This window comes from Pseudorasbora parva, chromosome 22 (genome assembly GCF_024679245.1).
Source record: "Pseudorasbora parva isolate DD20220531a chromosome 22, ASM2467924v1, whole genome shotgun sequence".
In the NCBI taxonomy this organism is placed as follows: Eukaryota; Metazoa; Chordata; class Actinopteri; order Cypriniformes; family Gobionidae; genus Pseudorasbora; species Pseudorasbora parva.
This window is the reverse complement of record NC_090193.1, coordinates 3,504,223-3,526,020: the sequence shown is the minus strand read 5'-3', so window position 1 is coordinate 3,526,020 and position 21,798 is coordinate 3,504,223. Positions and strand designations below refer to the sequence as shown.

General features: G+C 37.8%; 2 protein-coding genes across 4 annotated transcripts; one reads left to right on the top strand and one right to left on the bottom strand.

Annotated features, from left to right (window-relative positions):
* Positions 1–1,407: 1,407 nt before the first annotated feature.
* LOC137058482 (uncharacterized) lies at positions 1,408–8,938 on the bottom strand. 3 transcript variants are annotated; one of them, XR_010900705.1, is made up of 4 exons: positions 8,544–8,938; positions 8,067–8,334; positions 1,707–7,217; positions 1,409–1,497 (listed from the first exon to the last, which is right to left on the bottom strand). XR_010900705.1 is itself a non-coding variant. In XM_067431766.1 (3 exons), exons 2-3 carry the CDS (start codon positions 8,196–8,198, stop codon positions 2,262–2,264), a joined length of 5,088 nt encoding a protein of 1,695 aa, XP_067287867.1. In that variant the 5' UTR covers positions 8,199–8,334; positions 8,544–8,938; the 3' UTR covers positions 1,408–2,261. The 3 variants fall into 3 exon arrangements, 1 of the variants encoding a protein (XP_067287867.1); XM_067431766.1 differs by having other exon boundaries at positions 1,408–7,217; XR_010900706.1 differs by having other exon boundaries at positions 8,067–8,938.
* A 5,287-nt stretch (positions 8,939–14,225) lies between these two features.
* On the top strand, positions 14,226–20,440 carry hoxc13b (homeobox C13b). The gene is made up of 2 exons (XM_067431609.1): positions 14,226–14,787; positions 19,861–20,440. The coding sequence occupies exons 1-2, from the start codon at positions 14,241–14,243 to the stop codon at positions 20,112–20,114; spliced, it is 801 nt and encodes a 266-aa protein (XP_067287710.1). The 5' UTR covers positions 14,226–14,240; the 3' UTR covers positions 20,115–20,440.
* The last annotated feature ends 1,358 nt before the right edge of the window (positions 20,441–21,798 follow it).

The window sequence follows — 21,798 nt, the reverse complement described above, 5'->3', positions numbered from 1 at the left end:
TAATATATTTGAATTGCATTAAAATGTAAATATGTATTAAAATATATATGAATTTTTACACACTGTAAAAAATAAAAATGGAACATTTCTGCCAGTACATATAGATAAACATACAAAAAACTCCTTCATATTTATACAGTACATTGTGCCCTATTTTTACTGACTTTTATACAGTGTAATATTGTATATTATATAACTGAAACAAATTTGTGTATATTAAAAACTATATTAATCATTTAAAACACATCTGAATACATCTTAAGCAAACTACCCTGGATCATGAGCTGCTCTGGAGCAGGTTATGGTCAGAGAATGAGTTGCATACCCTGAAAGTTACCTCCGTTTTTGGAAAGGACAGTTGAGGTTATCCGCAAACTTACTCTTAAACGGTAGTGGCTCAGTGGTTCATGCAAACTGGAAGATTGGTAGTTTGATCCCTGGTTCCACCTGATCAAGCGGTGTCCATTGTCTCTATGTATCAATGAGAAGGGGTTCAGACGTCTATATCCTGATATCTTTAATATGACTTTGGTGAGCTGATGAATCCTTTTGTGTTTAGCTGATTTACACAACTGGATGAAAATGAATGTTTAGACTTTAAAATATCCACATAAACTAATTTAACGTCTTTTGTGCACATGTTGCACAGTGGAATGTCCTCAAAAGGAACACTCAAATGTTTTTGAAAAAAGGCTCACTTTCCATCTCCTCTAGAGTTAAACAGTTGAGTTTTACCATTTTGGAAACCATTCAGCCGATCTCCGGATCTAACGGTAGCACTTTTAGCATAATTGATCAAATCTGATTAGACGTTAGCATCTCGCTCAAAATTGACCAAAGAGTTTCTTTATTTTTCCTATTTAAAACTTGACTCTTCTGTAGTTATATCGTGGACTAAGACCGATGGAAAATGAAAAGTTGTGATTTTCTAGGCCGATTTATTTTCTACGTCTAACTTATTTATTTTTTTACTTTGTCCATGTTTAACATGGGAATCCAAGTCTTTAACAGTGTAAAAAGTTCAGTATCATTCAGCCTTTATTTTAAAATGCAGTGCAACTGGTTGGCTGCACTATTGACAAACCTATGGCAAGACAGCGTTACTGCGCAAACCAATTGGGGCGTGTCCTGCCGCTGAGCCTGACAAAATGGGCGGAGCTACTGGCTATAAAAACAGCCAATTTCACCATTGAAATCTGATTTTTTTTTTTCTTCAGCGACAACTCCCCCTCCATGTATGGCCCCTATTGGGATCTCCCAGAAAGAGTCCTAAACACTATCACTATCACTACTAGAGCTCCATCCACAAGGCGCCTCTACGGCCTTAAATGGCCAGTGTTCACCAGCTGGAACCTCAGCTCGGAACCAAGACCCCTATTCATGTGAAGTACCACTGGTACTTGTTACAGCCCGGTTGAATTTAATAAAGAATTTGCTCATGCACTGATGTTGTACTGTCCCTTTATTGCCCTTGTTGACTTCACAACAACGTAAGAGCTAGAAAAGAAAAATAAACAATTGTTGCAATCTGAAAATAATACACATCCATATGAAACGAAACAACTGACTATAGCAACAAATTCAGACATTAATACTAACATTTATACTAAAAACATAAAATTACTCTTAAATCAAACAAACACATAAAACAATCATTAAGACAAGATATGATATGTATAGACAAGCGCTTAAATATAAATGAATACCTTGTACTCCTTTTCAACCAGGTGCAAAACAAAACAAACAAAAAATACTACAAAATGAAAACAACAAACAGCATCTAAATGCTTAAATCCACTTAAAAGTGCCCTTAATAAGCGTGTTATCTCCCTGACCGCATGGCTCCGTGTCTCCGTCAGTGTTGTTATCTTCCGTGTGTGAGCTCTCTCTGTGCACGTCTGCGCGAGCTCTCTGTTTGACTTTTCCGGCAAGACGCCTTTCATAATAAAAGTCTCTATAGGTGAAATAACTAAAAGAGTGCAAACTAACATCCCAAAATATAATAAAACATAACTAATACTAAGAAAATATAGAATTACGATATATAATATATGAAATAATATCAGAATACTATATTAAGCTCCAATACTAATTCAAATAAACTGAGGGTTATCTACACTCCCACCAAATCATGAGTGACTACAAATCTCAAACTTTAAATCACAAATGATTTCTAAAATAAATTACCTATATCAATCTAGTTGAAAAGAAACCTGAAACATATATATGGACTGCATAGATCAAAGGATATGTCAGGAAGTTCAGGCTGCCTCCTGGAGAAGGACCAGCTTCTGCACTGGGCGCTCAACCATTGATGGTTTGTTCAGACGTTTACCATCCTTTCCCAGTTTCCTGTCTCCGAAACGTATCTTCACTCTTCTTACCAAACCATCCTTGTCAACGACAGTCTTAATAACTTCTGCCAAGCGCCACTCATTTCTGGGAAGATCGTCTGCCTTCTCTAAGACTATATCTCCAACTTGCATGTTCCTTCTTGGTGTAAGCCAGCATTGTCTTGTTGCAATGTTAGACACATACTCCTTCTGCCATCGGCCCCAAAATTGCTCAGCTAAGTATTGGACATGGCGCCATCTCTTACGAGCATACATGTCTTCTCTGATGAACTTGCCAGGGGGTGGTAGAGCTTGGGTAGTTTTTAAAGTGAGCAGGTGATTTGGGGTAAGGGGTTCAGGACTTTTAGGATCATTCAGATTATCTACTGTAAGCGGTCGGCTATTTACAATTGCCATAGCTTCGAAGAAGAAGGTCCGAAGGGAAGAATCATCTAGCCTTCCAGTAGATAAGGACAGAGTGGAATGAAGAACATTTCGCACAGTTCTAATCTGTCTCTCCCAAACTCCTCCTGTGTGACTTGAATGAGGTGCGTTGAAGACAAAGTCACATTGTTTTTCTGCCAAGAACGTTACCAGACGATTGGTGTCAATCTCTTTTATGGCCTTAGCAAACTCATTCTTGGCTCCAATGAAATTACTGCCTTGGTCGCACTTTATTTGACGAACTGCTCCTCTGATAGCGATGAAACAACGCAGGCCGTTGATTAAGGCGTCCGTGGACATGTCATCCAGCATCTCAATATGAATGGCTCTGCAACAGAAACAGGTAAAGAGAAGTCCATACCTCTTGTATGATTTACGACCTTGTCTGGTGATGAATGGACCAAAAACATCCATTCCGCAGTATGTGAATGGAGGGGATGGATCTATACGCTCTGCGGGCAGGTTAGCCATTTTTTGCTCTTCGGTGGGTCTGCGAAGTCTACGACATTTCACACAATCTCGTACAAAGGAGGCTACAGTCCTATTTACTCCTGTTATCCAAATTCCTCTTGATCTGATCTCATTTATAGTCAAGCCTTTTCCTTGATGTTCCGTTTTTTCATGACAATCAGCGATCAGAAGTTTTGTAAGATGGTGTTCCTTTGGAATTATCACTGGATGTTTAATGGAGTTAGGGACAGAAGAATTGCAAAGCCTTCCTCCCACCTTGAGCAATCCGTCATGGTCAACAAAGGCATTTAGATTGTATAGCCTGCTGTTGCGTGGGGGTTGCATGCCCTTACGGATTAAGGCTATCTCTTCTGCATACACCTGACTCTGTAAGTCCTTGATGATGATTCGCTTAGCATCCTCACGTTCTGCCACTGTACTGTGGTCACTTGACTTGTCCTTCCTAACTCGACGAAGTAGACGTGCAACAGCTTGGATGACTTTGGACCATGAGGACAACCTTGTGAGACAGTTGGATAAGCAGGAATATTGTACTGTTTGCGTGTTCAGTGACTGAGCTTTCTTGACCTCTGGGTCTCCAATTGGAAGTTGTGTGTTAACATCCACAGGTGGAGGTATTTGCCTTTTCCACAAAACATTTGGTCCTCTGAACCAGCTGGAAGTGACAAGATCATTGACACTCATACCTCGTGATGCATAGTCGGCTGGATTCTCTTCCGAGGGGATGTATCGCCACTGTTGAGGAGTTGTACTGTGATGAATTCTCTGAACTCGATTTGCGACGAACGTGTGGAAGCGGCGAGCTTCGTTGTTTATGTAGCCTAACACCACTTGAGAGTCCGTCCAGAAATATGCCTCTGCATCTGCAAGGTTAATTTCTTCCTTTAACAGATCATTAACTGCAACTGACACAACCGCAGCGGTCAACTCTAACCGAGGGATAGTTGTGACCTTAAGGGGGGCTACTCGAGATTTCGCCATGAGTAAAGCACAATGGACATCACCTTGTTCGTTCTCGAGCCTAAGGTATGAGCACTGGCCATATCCTTTTGTGCTGGCATCTGAGAAGTGATGAATCTCTCTCCTTGTGATTATCCCAAATTCAGCAGGCACAATACAACGAGGCACCTCGATCTTCTCCAAGTTAGCAAGATCAGCCCTCCAATGCTCCCACCTTGGCTGCAAACCATCTGGTAAAGGATCATCCCAGCCCATGCCTTTTCTGCACATTTCTTGAAGAATAGCCTTTCCTCTGAGTAAGAATGGCGCAAGAAACCCTAGGGGGTCAAACAATGATGCCACTGTAGACAGTATGCTTCTACGGGTTGCTGGCTGGTCCCTTAGGTTTACACGAAATCTGAAGTTATCGTGTTCCAGATGCCAGTAAATGCCCAAGGCTCTTTCCAAAGGCTGGTCAGTGAGGGAAAGATTGACAGATGTAATGTCAACAGCACATTCAGAGGATGGTATGTTCTCCAAAACTGTCTTGTCATTGGACACAAACTTATGCAACCTTAAACCTCCAAGTGCGCAAACCTGGCGAGCTTCTAGAGCCATCTGGATAGCCTTCTCTGCACTTTCGACGCTGGTGACTCCATCATCCATGTAGAAGTCTCGCATAATGAATTGTGAACCTAGGGGATACAGATGTTCACCTTCTCTTGCAAGATGCTTTAGTCCGTAGTTGGCGCACCCAGGGGACGATGAGGCACCGAATAGATGTACTCTCATGCGGAACGTTTGAGGCTTTGAGTCGAAATCTCCATTTCTCCACCAGAGAAATCGTAAATAATCCCGATCTGCTTCGTCAACATAGAACTGGTAAAACATCTTCTCAATATCACACATCAAGGCCACTGGATACTGTCGGAACCGCAAAAGAATGCCAGTCAGGCTGTTCATCAGGTCAGGGCCTGTGAGAAGATGATCGTTCAAGCTGGTTCCCTTGTATCTGGCAGAGCAGTCGAAGACTACACGTAATTTCCCGGGCTTCTTCGTGTGATACACCCCGTGATGAGGGATGTACCATTTTTCTCCTTCCTTTCCTTCATCAATGACTCCTTCAGCTTCACCATGCTCTATTACTTCTTCCATGAACTTCACATAACGTTCCCTGTACTCCAGGTCCTTTTTTAATCTCCGCTTTAGATGTTGAAGTCTCATGACAGCAAGAGACTCGTTATCTGGAAGATAGGGTCTTTTTTTGAATGGAAGGGGCATTTCCAAGTGGCTGTCTTTATTCATTCTAATGCTTTCTTCCAGTTTATTCAAGAACATAATGTCCTCTTGAGACACCACTCTTGTGTTTTCTTTAGTATCCTTGAAATCTGACTCCAGCACTTTGATCACATCAACTGGGATTAAAGAAGGAATCTCCTTAATAGATACTCTGTGGCACATGCTAACACCACTTTGTGACTCATGATGTATCAAGGAAGGGCCCACGATGCTCCATCCGAGATCCGTACGAACAGCATATGGCTCATTGTCTGCTCCAAGAATCACTTCTCTGGGTGCTAAAGCTCTGGAACAATTATACCCTATGAGAAGACCCACTTCGCAGTCTTGAAGCGGAAGAATTCTGTCTGTCAAAGTAGCAAGATGTTTCCAACGCCTGGCAGTCTCACTGGTAGGGATGTGTGCACGGTCCACAGGGATACATTCCTTAGTGTATGCGGGGGGAAGGTCAAGAACTACTGTGGAATTAAAGCCTCTAACTCTAAGACCAGAAACTCTTTCACTTGATATCAAAGAATCTCTTCCGACCATAGTAGTGAGTTTAAGTGTCACTGGACATGAATCAACCTTTAGACTTTGTCTTACTGCATATTCAATGAAGACAGTGTCACTTTGTGTGTCTAACAGAGCGTAGACAAGTTTCTCAGAGTCTGGGTCATTTTGTGAGGACAACCACACCGGCACAATCATTGCAGTGTTAGCAGAAGTGCATCCAGATTCTACACTTAAAGACGTTGTCTCAACCCTTTCGTGTGCATTCTCTGGGCTATGAACAGAGGAGGAATTCACCTTTCTTATGAAGCTATCATCGTGCAAACAGGTAGGATGTCTTCTTTTACAGGTATTGCAGGTATGTCTGGAACGACAGTCTCTGGCACTGTGTCCAGACTTCAAACATCCATAGCACAGCTTTGTGTCCTTGATGAACTGTCTCCGCTCTTCAAGAGACTTTGCAGAGAATTTAAAGCAATCATGAATTTGATGTTCACTGCTTTGACAGAACAGACATGGTTTGAAGACCTTACTAGCTGGCTTCGGACTCTCATGCTGTGTGACTATATTTGTGTGGAAGACATTAGCTTTGTTCTTACCAACCTTGAGGTTATATTTCTCCTTAATATCTTCAGAGGCGTGAAGAGCATAGAAGGACGTAACTGGGTTGCAGGCTACCTCAGCCTCAACTGACATGAAGCTGGCGAAGTCATGGAAGGTTGGGAAATCTTGAGTCTCACTCAGTGTTTCTGTAACTTGACGATTCCAGCGGGCAGCCGCCCAATCAGGGAGTTTGATGACAAGTTTCCTATTCTCTTCGCAGTCATTCAAAATTTCCAGTCCCTTAACATGAGGCATTGCGTCTTCACATGCATTCAGGAAATCGGAGAAATTTCTGAGTCCTTCAGCGTCCTTGGGCTGGATTCTAGGCCATCTTGTGAGTTTCTCTCTGAATGCTCTTTGTATAATGAACGGCTGACCATAACGATTCTGAAGTCTTTTCCATGCATCCTTGTAAGCTTCCTCATCAGTTCTGTAGAAGATGCCTTCTAGAGTTTTCAGAGCAGAACCAGTGACATACTTCTTCAAGTAGTATAACTTATCTGCTGAGGAGACATGTCTTCTGTCGATGAGTGATTGGAATGAAGCTTTCCACTCAATAAAGTGAATGGGGTCACCACTGAAGACTGTTGGCTCTGGCATAGGAAGTCTGTTCAGTGTTATACTGTCTTGAACAGCCTGTGCAAGGTAAGACACGTCAGTATTAGGAGGTGGCGATGACTTCTCATGGATTGTTGGCTTAATTGAGCGTGAATACACGGGTTCTTGTATAGGAAAGCTTACATGTTGCTGCAGCCTATTGTTCTGGTTAGCAGAGGAAATGGTTTCTTCCTTGTCATAAACTTCAAGTCTTGCTCTAGCTGCTCTAACCTCCTTTACTGCTTGTAATCTTTCTAACTCACTCACTTCAGCATCAAGTTCTCTCCTTTTCTTCTCTTCTAGAAGTTGCAGTCTCTCTTTTTGTTCCCTTTCCTCCATTATCGCTATGTACTCTGCTTCCTTTGCTGCAAGCTCTGCTGCTGCCTCTATTCGTTTAGCCATCAAGATGGAGTTCAGTGAAGTTTGACTCAGGGGTATACTCGACTTAGAGTTGACACGTGAGACTGTAGAACCATAGACAGAGCGAGCATAATCTCGATCTAGCAATTCACCAAGACGTTCTTTTACTTGTTCACTGTCGAAGTCTCCATCAACACCTGAAATCCTCTCATAAGCAATCTTTACAATGTCCTTTGTCACAGCATCGCATGCATCAATTCGTCTCCTTGTATCTGCAGACGGAGCAACATAACTTCGAACCTTCATATATGATTCCATCACACTGTCTCTTTCACTTTCCAAAGTGTCTGTAAGTGTTGCTAGTTGACTCTCAGAAATGTCTGTTTTCAGCTGCCCTCTAGCCTTTCTAGCCTCAGCTTTCCATTTTTCATATGCCTGCATAAGCTTTCTCTCTGCCTTTTGTGCCTCCTCTTTTTGATATGCAATCATCTTTTCAGTTGGAATTCGTTTGCGTACAGATTGACGTACCTCAGCTGTCTTTACACCATCCGAATTATCTTCCATCTCATCGTCTGTATCTCCATCTTGAGAAGATAGCATTTCTGAAGCTTCCATTTCTTTCATGGGAGTGCATGACTTGGATCCTTGGTCTGTCATCATTTACATCAGCAAATGGAATCAATGGATGGGAAGCTCTTACTGTTACAGCCCGGTTGAATTTAATAAAGAATTTGCTCATGCACTGATGTTGTACTGTCCCTTTATTGCCCTTGTTGACTTCACAACAACGTAAGAGCTAGAAAAGAAAAATAAACAATTGTTGCAATCTGAAAATAATACACATCCATATGAAACGAAACAACTGACTATAGCAACAAATTCAGACATTAATACTAACATTTATACTAAAAACATAAAATTACTCTTAAATCAAACAAACACATAAAACAATCATTAAGACAAGATATGATATGTATAGACAAGCGCTTAAATATAAATGAATACCTTGTACTCCTTTTCAACCAGGTGCAAAACAAAACAAACAAAAAATACTACAAAATGAAAACAACAAACAGCATCTAAATGCTTAAATCCACTTAAAAGTGCCCTTAATAAGCGTGTTATCTCCCTGACCGCATGGCTCCGTGTCTCCGTCAGTGTTGTTATCTTCCGTGTGTGAGCTCTCTCTGTGCACGTCTGCGCGAGCTCTCTGTTTGACTTTTCCGGCAAGACGCCTTTCATAATAAAAGTCTCTATAGGTGAAATAACTAAAAGAGTGCAAACTAACATCCCAAAATATAATAAAACATAACTAATACTAAGAAAATATAGAATTACGATATATAATATATGAAATAATATCAGAATACTATATTAAGCTCCAATACTAATTCAAATAAACTGAGGGTTATCTACAGTACTTTCTTTTTTACAAGAGCTACCGGCCATGCCCCCTCCATGCTCAAAGTAAACATGGCGGCCATAGCAGCCTTTCATGCTCATGTGAGCGACTACATTCGGCTGACTTAAGGCCACTTTCGCTCAAAACCACATTCCTGCTAGCATTAGCATCGGTCAAGCAAGTAGGCCAATCACTCTCCGTGAATGCTTCCTGCCTTGAGTTTGGGCCTAACGACTCCAAAGTCATCCTCTAATCGAAACATGGCTATGTACCCAAGGTGCTCTCAACTCCGTTCAGAGCCCAGATCCTTTCACTGTCAGCCCTTCCCTCGTCGGAAAATGAAGGAGAATTAAACCTACTCTGCCCAGTCAGGGCTCTCAGGGTCTATATAGAGCTCTCTGCCCATTTCAGGCAGTCAGAACAGCTCTATGTATGCTTCGGTGGCCGCACCAAAGGGCTTCCGGTCACAAAGCAAAGAAGACACTATCTCTTTGGCCTATGCCTCGATGGGCCTTCAATGTCCCAGAGACAATATTCCACGAGAGGCATGGCCTCCTCTTGAGCCTGGTCCAGTTGTGTGCCAATTGATGGCATTTTTGCAGCGGCCGGCTGGTCTTCCTTGTCCACATTTGTGAGATTTTACAACTTGGAAGTGCCTGAACTACAGACATGAGTCCTTTCTGTCTACATGAGTGTTGGCTTCTGAGAAGCCCAAACCACTAGGTACTCCTTCTGTGGGCTCTGATCCTTTATGGGCCCTGTTGGATTTCTGACTAAAGTTCTACTCTGAACTGGGTTCCCATAAGCATTTAAGATACGCAATACGGGTGAACCGATTTCGAAAGGGAATGTTAAGGTTACGTAACCTAGCGTAGACAGCCGTGTCTGGTTTAAGCTTCAGTCCTTCAGTCTAATTAACCTGATTTCTAAGGTGAAATGGACTATTTTATAGTCCATTTTGGTAGGTTCAGCTTGCTGGTGGCAGGACGCACCCCAATTGGTTTGTGTAGTTACACTGCCTGGAAAGCGCTCTTATAGCTCTGCACTTTGCTGGCTGAGCAGCATCGCATGTTAAAATAAAGGCTTCAGTATTTTCAAGAAAAGGAGTTTTCCCACAAGCGTCTAGCAGACGCAATATGAGTGAACAGTCATTTTGTGCATGGTGCTCAATGTCAGTGTAACAGAGAGATTATTAAATCCTTGATCAGTGTTTTATGAGGATCACACATTTCTTTATCCAATTAGCCTACACTCTCGTAATAATAAGAAATTTTTCAACAACAACAACAAAAAAATATTTGAGCAAAGGTCGAAACTGCTGTTGGAACGACTATTTCGTTTATGCTATAGCCTAATTTAAAGAATGGTTATATCGTGATTAAACATCTACAACTTGTATTAAAATGTACACAGTCTTTTGCTGAATCGTTACAGAAATATACCAATGGCGTATAACGTAGCCTGCATAATGAAAGGCATTCACAAAGCAGTTTGAAAGTTAAAAATAGATATACATTTCCAATATACAGAAATTATCATAGCCTAGGACACGAAACACACAAATGATAATGTAATCAACTAACATCAACTCTTCCAGTTGGCCTCATCGTGGGATTTTAAAAGTGTGTTATTGCTCAACAATGTTTGCCGTTGACTCTATTTTAAGTCTTCAGTTGAGATGTGCAAAGATATGCAAGCTTATTTATTTGTCATTTGCATGCAAATTATAATTACATAAAATCGCTATTATCTGGACAGGGTTAAGAACTGATCAGTGGTAGTTATTACTAATTATTAGGTGTATATGGTATTACAATGACCTTATGAAATGAAAAATTATATAGGCTACGTATTGTCCCTTAACGGGAAATTTGAAATGGACTTCAAGCCAGCTTTTGATCAGACCTGATACATTATAAAGGAGTATGCTGAACAGCTGCTGTTGTTAACCTTTAGAATTTTCTGAAGGCATTTGTAAGTTTCCGTTTTCTTGTTTACTATACCAAGCATCAATCACAAAGATTTAGCTTTTTTAAGATTTTGCGTGATGTTACGTATATTGCTAGTATGGGGATATTTCTAACGATTTCACGTCAAACTAAAATATTGAATTCGCAAAGATGAACCATAGTTTGTGGGGGAAAAGGTTTATGTCCCGTCATGTTTAGATGCGAGTGAGATTATGTTGGATGGTTAATTTTATTTAATTGTATTTATTTTATTACAAAAATCATAGCATCACATTCGTAATTGTATCTTCGTAAAATAGTCGTGAGATAGGGTTGCCTTTTCTATTGATTTCATGGTGGCAATGGTATTAAAAGAGTAGGACTTGAAATATTTCTGCATATATATATATATATATATATATATATATATATATATATATATATATATATATATATATATATATATATATATATATATTGCTTATATTTAATGTATACTACACACACACACACACACAGTTAACGTGTGCTATGTTAACGAATTGAAATTCGATGTAAAGTGTAACCTCATAGGCCTATATTATTTCCAATTGGACACTTTTAGCTTGGCAAATTTGAAGGAAGCCTTTTGAGTGTAGCCTATGCTAATGTGTAAATATATTCTGGCCGATAGGGAAGTTTCAATCGAAGGTCCCTTTAGTAGATTTAGAAACGAGTAAAGTAGGCTAGTATACAATTACACAATAGAAAAGAACAACTGAGGACGATAAGCCTGTGTCTTTAGAAAAAGTTGCACGTGAACTCGACAAAGTGTGAAGTTCGTTCCTGTCTGTCTAGACGGATTACGGCCCTCTTTGTCTCCGATTCCACCTTGACCTTGGAGTTCCTTCAGCTCATGGCGTTTGGGCCATTAGCCATTATTTAGGCTACTTCCGCTACCACATCTTAATCGAACTTACTCGATAATTAAAGTTAAGTGCAATTAACATGCACAACCAAAATGTGAAGTCTACGAAATGAATCTTGATGCTTTTCTTACTTAGTATTTTTTTTAGTTGTTTCCAGACCAACGATCTAAACATTCTTAAATCAAGATGCATTCACTAGATAAGTAAAATTCCACAAGATATTTTTCACTTCAAAAAGTTATCTGCGAATGGGTCAAGTAAAATAATCTTATTTTTGCAGTGTATACACTTTAAATTATGCTTCTGATTACTTCGTTTTATTTAGGCTAATTCGTATTACTTCTGCCAAGGGTTAGTGTTTGCACGAAGATAAATGTATTTAAGTACGTGTATAAACAGAGATTATTACAGGATTATGGTTTGTGGATGTCTAAACTCAGAACTATTCAGAATTTATCTTCGTATGCTTTCACTACATCGAATTTCCATAGTTTCCACTGAACCACATTAGTGTTTTTATTGTATTAGCCCTTTTGAAACTTATATGTAAGTCTTTATGCAGAACAATGTCTAACACTGGTCTGGCTATGGGATCTTGAGCCACAGAACTTGAATCATTTTGTTTTCTCAGGCAGAACTGAACGTCTAACGAAACTTTTCAAATCCCAATTTCCACTTTAGCTTTAGCCTTATTGTGTGCCAGTTCAATGAAACACTGGGTAAAAGTTTGTTCGAACAAATATCACAGTAGCCAATAATAGAATTTACATTCAGTGTCTGCAAAAACCTTAGATTTAATTTAATTGATTTATCTAAAACTCATAATATTTTACAGTTATTCTCGAAAATTGAATTGTTCTTGGAATAAGGAGAGCGGGGCACAACCTAACGCAGGATTAGTTGTAGCACACATGGTTTAACACTTTCCACACATGCATGCCAGGATAACGAAACTTAATGTCTTTACTAGTTGCCAAATCAACATTATTTAGATTATTATTATTTTTTTAATCTTTGGAAGATATCACTGAACATTTATTAAACAATAGCAAAAATAAATGTATTAAGATCATTTAAAAATCGTTCTTTAATTTTGATCTAACATTAGCCGGAGGTAAATCCTAGTTGCTCAGGTGGGGCATGTTGTCACACTGCGTCACAATTAGGATTATAATATTATATTAACTATATCCAACGAACATCCGCAAACAGCGTCGCAAACGATCTCGAGTTGTGGTTAGCAGAGAGTTTCTTCTTTGCGTGACATGTGGACTTAATAAACCCTTATCTTGAGCAAAATACGCAAGCAGACAATAAGCCTAGTACAATCTAAATATTTAATTTCAAATACATACAAATACCATTTATGTATTTTAGTTTGTCAAGAGATTTAAAGCACCATTTTTTAAGAGTGCGCATGTGCGGATGTGATCTAGTGACGAGCAAAATAATTGAGAAAGATAAAAATGTATAGCAAAAAAAAGCATGAATTCGATCTCAAAATAATTCATTAAAAGCAGCTATTATCCACCACCTGAGTGACACCATTAACCAGCGTGGCTGAACGACACATTCACGGTTTCTGGAACAGTCGTGACCAGTTTTGTTGATTTCTTCAACCATGCAATATGGTTATGTCGTTTATACTGGAAACGCGCCCCTGTAGCGGTTTTTCGGTGTGTTTGTTGTCAAACAAACAAACAAATTTTTTGTTTTTGTTTTTTTTTAATTATTAAAAAATGACATTATCTACTGTATTTGAAAAAGTTAATAATTGTATTTTATTGACAACATATTATATATATATATATATATATATATATATATATATATATATATATATATATATATATATATATATATATTATTATTATTATTATTATTATTATTATTATTATTATTATTATTATTATATCAGATTGCATCTTAAGCTGTCATGGTTATAATATAGGCTACCCGACCTGTGGAGCATTTTACTTCCATTATTTCGGGGAAAATCAAGAAAAAAGTATAAACTGCATTAATGAAACAAAACCACATAATTGTACTAGACAAGTGAAATTAATGTGGGAGAAAATAAATCTGAACCCCACAAACTGATAAAGTCAAAAAGCGTTGGGTTGTGCTCCGCTCTTCCCGAAATATGAAAAAATAATAATAATCTACAATTTACAAGCCATCGAAAAAGTTATCTATTTTTTGATGACTGTTCTTTTGTCGTCAGTGATATTAAGAGAGAAACGCATCTTCCCTCGTTCATCTAATTCGAGTTATGCGAGTAATCAAGGAGGAACGATGCGCATGCGTGCACGGAGAACATGAGCGTGGAAGTGAGGTGTCAGTCTAGTTTTAAAAAGCTTCGACGACCTATAACGATTTCGCGGATTCTTCATGGATGCTGGGCGGACACGTTGGTTTACGTGTGATGAAGAAATAACCTCGAATGAATGTAGCTAATTCTCCTAAAATCAAAGCCATGGAGGTGCTGAGCGGGAGCTGTCCTGCCTCTCACCCTGCACTGGGACGCCTCTCCGGGAACCACCAGTGCCCAATGTACCCGGATATCAGCCAGCCTGCGCCCCTGCCCTCACCGGGCACGTCCCTGAGCTGTGGATACCCATTTGGGAGTCCATATTATGGATGTCGACTTCCGTACTCCCACAACCTAAACCTGCACCAGAATCCATGTTCATACCATCCTGGAGAAAAATACATGCAACCAAGCGGCGTGCTACCATCTGAAGAGCTTTCCAGTGGATCCAAAGAATTTGCTATTTACTCAAGCTTTGCCAGCTCTTATAAACCTGTCTCCGGCTATTTTGACGTCCCGGTTGTAGCAGGAATGAGCGCGCGCCCGGAGTCACGGCATGAGGCTCTGCCTGTGGACAGTTATCATCAGCACTGGGCGCTGGCGAACGGCTGGGATGAGCAACTATACTGCTCAAAGGAACAAACACATTTTAACCACCTTTGGAATTCCCAGTTTGCGGGTAAAATGAAATATCAGCAAATATGATAAAGCTTGGAAATGCTGTATACTTTATACTAATGTACAGGCCTGCTTGTAAGCTACAGAGGGAAAAATATTTTTTCTCTGCATGAGAGAGAGAGAGAAAAAATCCCGATTTATCCCAAATATTTTAGAGCGTCCGCGGAAATGTATCTTAAATATAATGTCTTGGCTATACACTGCAAAATTTAAATAATAATAAAAAAAGGTTTTATTTTGATATTTTAAATAATATATAGCCTATTTAATAAGTTAATACTATTTTCTGTTTATTTTGATAAATAAAATACATATAATCTTAATTTAAAATATATAATTTAAAATATAGAAACTAGGATTAACGAAGATCCTATAATTATTTAATATGGATGTCTCAACCAGAAGCAAGATTATATTTTTCTTACCCCATTAGCAGATCATTTTGCTTGTTTTAAACAACTTCATTTTGAAAAAAAAAAAATTTTGTAAAAATTGTGTCCCCAGAAAACAAGAAAAATATATTATGTCATTTTACTTATCAAGTAAAAGCATCCTGATTTAAAAAAAAAAAAAAAAAAAAACATTTTTTGCAGTACGTTCATCTAGGCCAAGTCCTCGTTCCCCTTTTTTTTTTCTTTATTAAAGTTTTATTAATAGGCCTACCGATATTCATTATTTTCCAGACGTTGATTGGCAAGTGTCAGTAAAATATAATTTCAAATTCAGAGTTGACATTTTACGCTTTAATGAATATGCCTTTTACACTCTTGAAAACAAATACCATTGGTCTGCAAATGTAGCCAATGATATTTGGACAGGTTAACATTTTAAATCTATTCTGCCTTAACAAATATATAACACTGTTTGTGACTCTTACAAACACATTGTCCGATTTATTAATCATATTATTTGTCATCTAGATAACAAAATTGTCTCTTCTAAACTTGGTTTATTTGCTCCAGATTAGTGTAATCTAATAATTTAAGTATAGGGTGGATTTCAGCCGACTGTGCACCTGTAGTCAGTGAGTTTTGCATGTGGAGAGTTTAATGCTGAAATTAACTTCTATTCTGTGTGCTTAAAATGGGAAAAGGCATTTAAAAGTTATTTAAAACCAGTGGGGTACAACAGGGCTAAAGAAAATGTGGTTTCATATACTCCCATGTATGATTGCAGATTAAAATATATGTTTATCCCATCAGACACAGACCAAGAGCCACAAATACTTCAGCTAAAATAAGTTAATTGTTCAAAACAATCACTTCAGCAAAGTTTGCACTATTTTCAGTTTATTTTGATAAATGAAAGAGTTAATGTTTGTTCAGAAAATGTATATACTGTCATTAAAATAGACTAGCCTATATTTTAAAAATACAGAAACAAAAATATTTTTAAGAGTGTAATAATTTAATAACCCCATAATAATTTACTATAATTTTACATTAGTAACAATAAATTGTATTTTATTATATGCTATTATATATATATATATATATATATATATATATATATATATATATATATATATATATATATATATATATATATATATATATATATATATTATTATTATTATTATTATTAGTTTATTATTATTATTATTATTATTATTATTATTATTATTATTATTATTATTAGTTGTTTTTTTTAATGATGACTTCATTATAAATATGATGATTATCTCTAAGGTGGGCACCCAACTTGATATATGATGATATTTCCCATCTGAATCTGACCATGTCATGTCAACAAATGGAAAAGTTAGCAGGATGTCTATTATGCACTGCCTTTTACCCATACCATACTTTTACATATTCTTCCGTTATTGAAAAACTGCAACTTATTTACAAAAGTAAAAACCTTTAAGATCTTTGTCTCAAAATATATTCAATACTGTAAACTCCTTGGGTAGGATTCGTGGTGTGGGTTTATGTCAACACGATCACACATAAATGCGTATAAATAGTACGAGTGTGCAATGTCGTGGAATGTATACGCCAAAACTCATTTTGGCGTGCATATGATACGCACTTTATGGCGTATATGTAACACGCTCTCTTGGGTAGGTTTAGGGTAGTGGGGGTTCGTATGTATAAAAGGCTAAACGCCATAAAATGCATCAAACTGCGCATCATATCATATGCACATAAAACTAATTGTTGTGATTAAACTACATGATCATGCTACATATATGCACTAATTTCCACATGCATCTTGAAAAGTGCATGTTTAGGAAAGTGCTGCGGCAAGTTTTGATCCATTGTTTAGATTAGAATAAAATCAAATGCGCGGTGCGCCTTTAAAGGGTCAGAACACACACACAGTTTCTGCCAATCTCATGTAATCTTGAGTGCCTATAGAGTTGTACTGCATTCTTCATATCTCCCAAGAGTCTTTAGTTTTATCATGAAAGACAGATATGCTGCAACTATTCTTTACCAAACTGTCTGTGGAGGCAGTGGGCGGAGCTAGAGTCACAAGCACACACACACACACACACACACACACACACACACACACACACACACACACACACACACACACACACACACACACACACACACACACACACACACACACACATCATGGAATTATCCCTGCTGTAAAAAAAAAAAAAAAAAAAAAAAATCCGTAAAAATAGGGCAGAATGTATAAATATGAAGGAATTTTCCATATTGTTTTTTTTACAGGTTTTACCTGTATTTTGAATTACACATTGCATTAGTTTGTGTTTTAAGGGTTAACGGAAATGTCCGTATAATTGCTGCATAATGTAGCTACTAGCAGAAAATTACCAGTACATTTTTCGTTTTTATTTTTTACAGTGTGGATAACTTTAAATTCAGGTTAGTGTTATTTACATTATATCTACTTATGCATTATTTGCCAATGACACACACATTTGATGCAGTTTCTCTCTTCGCTGCGGTTTCCACTCATGACCTGAAGGAACACACACTTGCAGAACTGCATACACTCTTCCCTTAACGCTGGGTTATTTGGGAAGCAGAACAAGGTTATATTTCCCTCACAACCAGAAACACGTGTGAAATGAATGTGGGAGTAAATAAATACTCTGAAGAACTGAGAAAGCAGAGGTGGACAGTAAGCACATTAACTTGAGTACTGTACTTAATGACACTTTTTGAGTATCTGTACTTTACTGGAGTATTATTTTTTCTGGAAACTTAGGACTTTTACTTCACTACATTTGAAAGACAAATATCATACTTTTTACTCCACTACATTTCTATCAAGGTAGTCAGTGGAAGGTTTTTTGTTGTTGTTGTTTCAGACAGTCTGTCAGGAATCACTCTTAAAGGGTCATATACATTTTCCCAACTTTTTTTGAACACTGATCAGTTCATAGCAAAATGGAAGAAGACGGTTCTAGGGCACAAGTGTGTGCACCCATAGCCATACTTTGAAAGGATATTTCAGTTTTAAAAAAATCAAGATTAGTTTAGTTGGCACTTGGTGCATCTCTTATAAAATATGAACAATATAAACATCTGGGAGAAAGAGAAGAGTGAAGTTGGGAGAATATCAGATGTGTATCAGTGTATTAGATCCGTGCATTCGGTCTTAAAGGCCCCGTTTACACTGCATGGTTCAAGTGACCCAATTCCGATTTTTTCCTCTTATGTGGCTCAGATCGGATATGACATGTGAACGTGTAAGCAGTAAAAAAACATATGAATTTTTTTTAATTCTGACGGGTTTTGTTGTGAAAACCTGGCAACCCCGTCTAGGGCTCTCCTCTTTTTCTCTGCCTTAAGAGAGAAATGTTTTGCCGACTTTAAAGATGTGTAGAACAGTGCAGACAGCAAAACATTGTGCAATCATTTTGTCTGCGTCCATCGCATATCGCGCTATTTTACTTCCTTTCACCGGTTAAGAACGTCTTGGGCTGTTTCTCAGTGTACAGTGTAAATGCAAATATCAGATACGGGTCGCTTTTGAAAAGATGATGTAAGCGGGTCATCAAAAATCATCAAATCACTATATTTGGATATAGTCACCAAATCGGAATTGTGCATCAAGACCTGCAGTGTAAATGCAGCCAAAGTGACAGCAGCTTTGTAAAGAGCTTTGTAACTTATATACAAGTGTTTAAAATAGTTTAAGTTAGTCGTATGCTAGTACGTCAGATGGAGCATCACTGACTGGCTTAAACCATGATGGCATAATGTGCATTTATCCAGCAATAATAAAATAATGCATTGGCATAAAAAAAGGAAATTTACTTTAGATACTTAAGTACTTTTGTAAACAAATACTTCTGTACTTTTACTGAAGTAAAAATCTGTTTTTACAACTTTTCACTATTTGACCAGTAGTACTTTTACTCAAGCAACAGAGTTGTGTACTTTGTCCACCTCTGTGAGAAAGTAAAAAAGCATTAGATTGTGCCCCTAGTTCACGCCATGTCGTTCCCTTAAAGGGATACTCCACCACTTTTTCATATTAAACTGTTATTCCCTTAACTAAGATGAGTTGATACATCGGTTTCTCGTCTCAGTGTGTGCTCTTAATCTCTCTGACGTGCGGTGACGATCTTGGTTCATTCACTATGGAACCAAACAGAGATCAAGTTAGAAGCCACCAAACACCTCCACGTTTCCCCTATTTAAATACAGTTACACAAATAGTTGAACGATCAAGTATGGTGACAAAATAAAACGAGGCGCGTTTCTAATCGGATTAAAAAGGAGAACTACAATGTATGGCGGAATAGCACTTCTGAGAGTACTTCGGCTCGGCGCAGTAAAAAGTCCCGCCGAAACATCTTCCCTCACATCTCCCTATTGACAGAAATGAGAGAGGGAGGGGGAGGTGTGACTAGAGAGGGATGTATCAACTCGTTTTAGTTAAGGGAATAACAGTTTAATGAGAAAAAGAGTTTATGAATACTAGCTACGGCAAATGGACTCTGTTAGTGCAAAATTAAAAGCTTGATCAGAAATTCACTCATTCACTGGTCGTTTTACTCGCTATTAGAGTCGCGTGATTGTACTTGGAAAGGCATTGGCAATTTTCTAAGATGTTCTTCCGTCTTAAATCGTTTTTGCAGATGTGGTGCCGCTCCAGACCGAGATTAACGGGTATTGTCGCAGTCGTAAGAAGAGGGTTCCTTACACTAAGATGCAATTAAAGGAGCTGGAGAAAGAGTATGCAGCCAGCAAGTTCATCACCAAAGAAAAAAGAAGGCGGATCTCCGCCACAACCGATCTCTCCGAGCGCCAGGTGACCATCTGGTTCCAGAACCGCCGAGTTAAGGAGAAGAAGTTCGCACCAAAGTCAAGCAAAGTCATGCATGTTATCTGACTGTCGTCGAGTTGTTTGCACCAACAATTTCATCATTCAAGCAGAAAAAAAAACTATTTTCACATTCAACGGCTTTCGGATCTGTCAGTTTTGTCTGGAATATGGCCAACAGTTGCAGTGGCCTTACACTAACTTTACGTATTCTGGAATGATTATGGTCTGAGGATTGTTATTTTTAGATTCTTACAAGTGTCGATCAGATATTTGGTGTGGTGTTTGATAGTGTAAACAAAACTGCTGTCTGCTGTTAAATTAATCACTGCTATTTATATTTTATATGTGACAGATTTTCTTGTATATCACAGAAAAACAGCTGTAATGGTAATTGTTTATATGTGTAGGCCTATATCTAAACGTAATGTAATCTTTTGCAGCAATGTGTAGCCTACTTTTCTTCCTACAAGAAAAATCTAGAAAAAAGGCTTTATATATATATATATATATATATATATATATATATATATATATATATATATATATATATATATATATATATATATATATATATATAAAGCCTTTTTTCTAGATTTATGCATTTCAGTTATTAGTAAAATTCTATAAAGTTGACTTGAATAATCCTTATGTAAAATATGTATACATATTTTACATAAAGATTATTCAATTCAATTTGATGGAATTTGCACACGTCCATTTCCAATCTACACCTATTTTGTGACGTCATTTTGAGTTGACTTCAATGTCTGATGTCATATTGATGTTAAATCGACATCAGTTTCCCACTGGGAAGTTACGAGATGGCAGACCATGGATGACTGCCTCTAACGTAAAAGGCCCTGGACAACATATTTATTATTCGCTTATTGTTGAAATGTGGACAGTTAATGTTAAACATAAGTTCCGCTGAAAATATGTTATTGTACGTTACGTTTCGTTGTACGTTACGTTACGTTACGTTTAAATGATGCCAACTTGTCTAAACATACATGTTTCATATAAATAAACCATTGCAAACATTTGTCAGTCTGTGTGTGTGTTTGTGTTTGTGTATGTGTGTGTGTGTGTGTGTGTGTGTGTGTGTGTGTGTGTGTGTGTGTGTGTGTGTGTGTGTGTGTGTGTGTGTGTGTGTGTGTGTGTGTGTGTGTGTGTGTGTGTGTGTGTGTGTGTGTGTGTGTGTGTGTGTGTGTGTGTGTGTGTTTGCGATGCAGTTTGCGAATGTTCTCCGTTATTTCGAGAAAGGCTAAATCGTTGAACAATGCTTGTAGGCTAATTTGCGTCTAATTAACGATGCTTTAGAGAAACTCACTCTTGAACAATAATTCATATCGCACATGCAGTCTTACAGTATTTGGTTATATTATATCATATTATAGCCACACTGTAAAAAAAATGATATGTTGAATAAGTTATGACAACATATGTTTTTACATTGTTTTAACTCATCAAAAAAAGTTAAGAAATGTTAAACTTTTTATTATTAGTTATACAAGATGTAACTCGTTTTTTAAAGGCAGTTTAACAATTAAAATTGGAATAACTTAAACATCCAAGTCGATTGTAGGCTACTGCAAAAGTTCAAAATTTGCCTTTTTTACAGTGTATATTAGTGTAGCATAACAACAATTATCTATCAACAGTAAACAGCTTCTGAATATTTGTTTAGTGCATGACAATACGGGATTCTCTTCTGGATAATATTCTCAGTGCACTTCGCTGTTTTTAAAAC

Excerpts from the sequence above, each read along its gene's own strand:
- LOC137058482 (XM_067431766.1), bottom strand. The coding sequence starts at position 8,198 with ATGATGACAGACCAAGGATCCAAGTCATGCACTCCCATGAAAGAAATG. Across the intron at positions 7,218-8,066 it reads ATGGTGTAAAGACAGCTGAG|GCTGTTCAAGACAGTATAAC; the intron begins GTACGTCAATCT and ends TACCTTGCACAG.
- hoxc13b (XM_067431609.1), top strand. The coding sequence starts at position 14,241 with ATGAATGTAGCTAATTCTCCTAAAATCAAAGCCATGGAGGTGCTGAGC. Across the intron at positions 14,788-19,860 it reads TTGGAATTCCCAGTTTGCGG|ATGTGGTGCCGCTCCAGACC; the intron begins GTAAAATGAAAT and ends TCGTTTTTGCAG.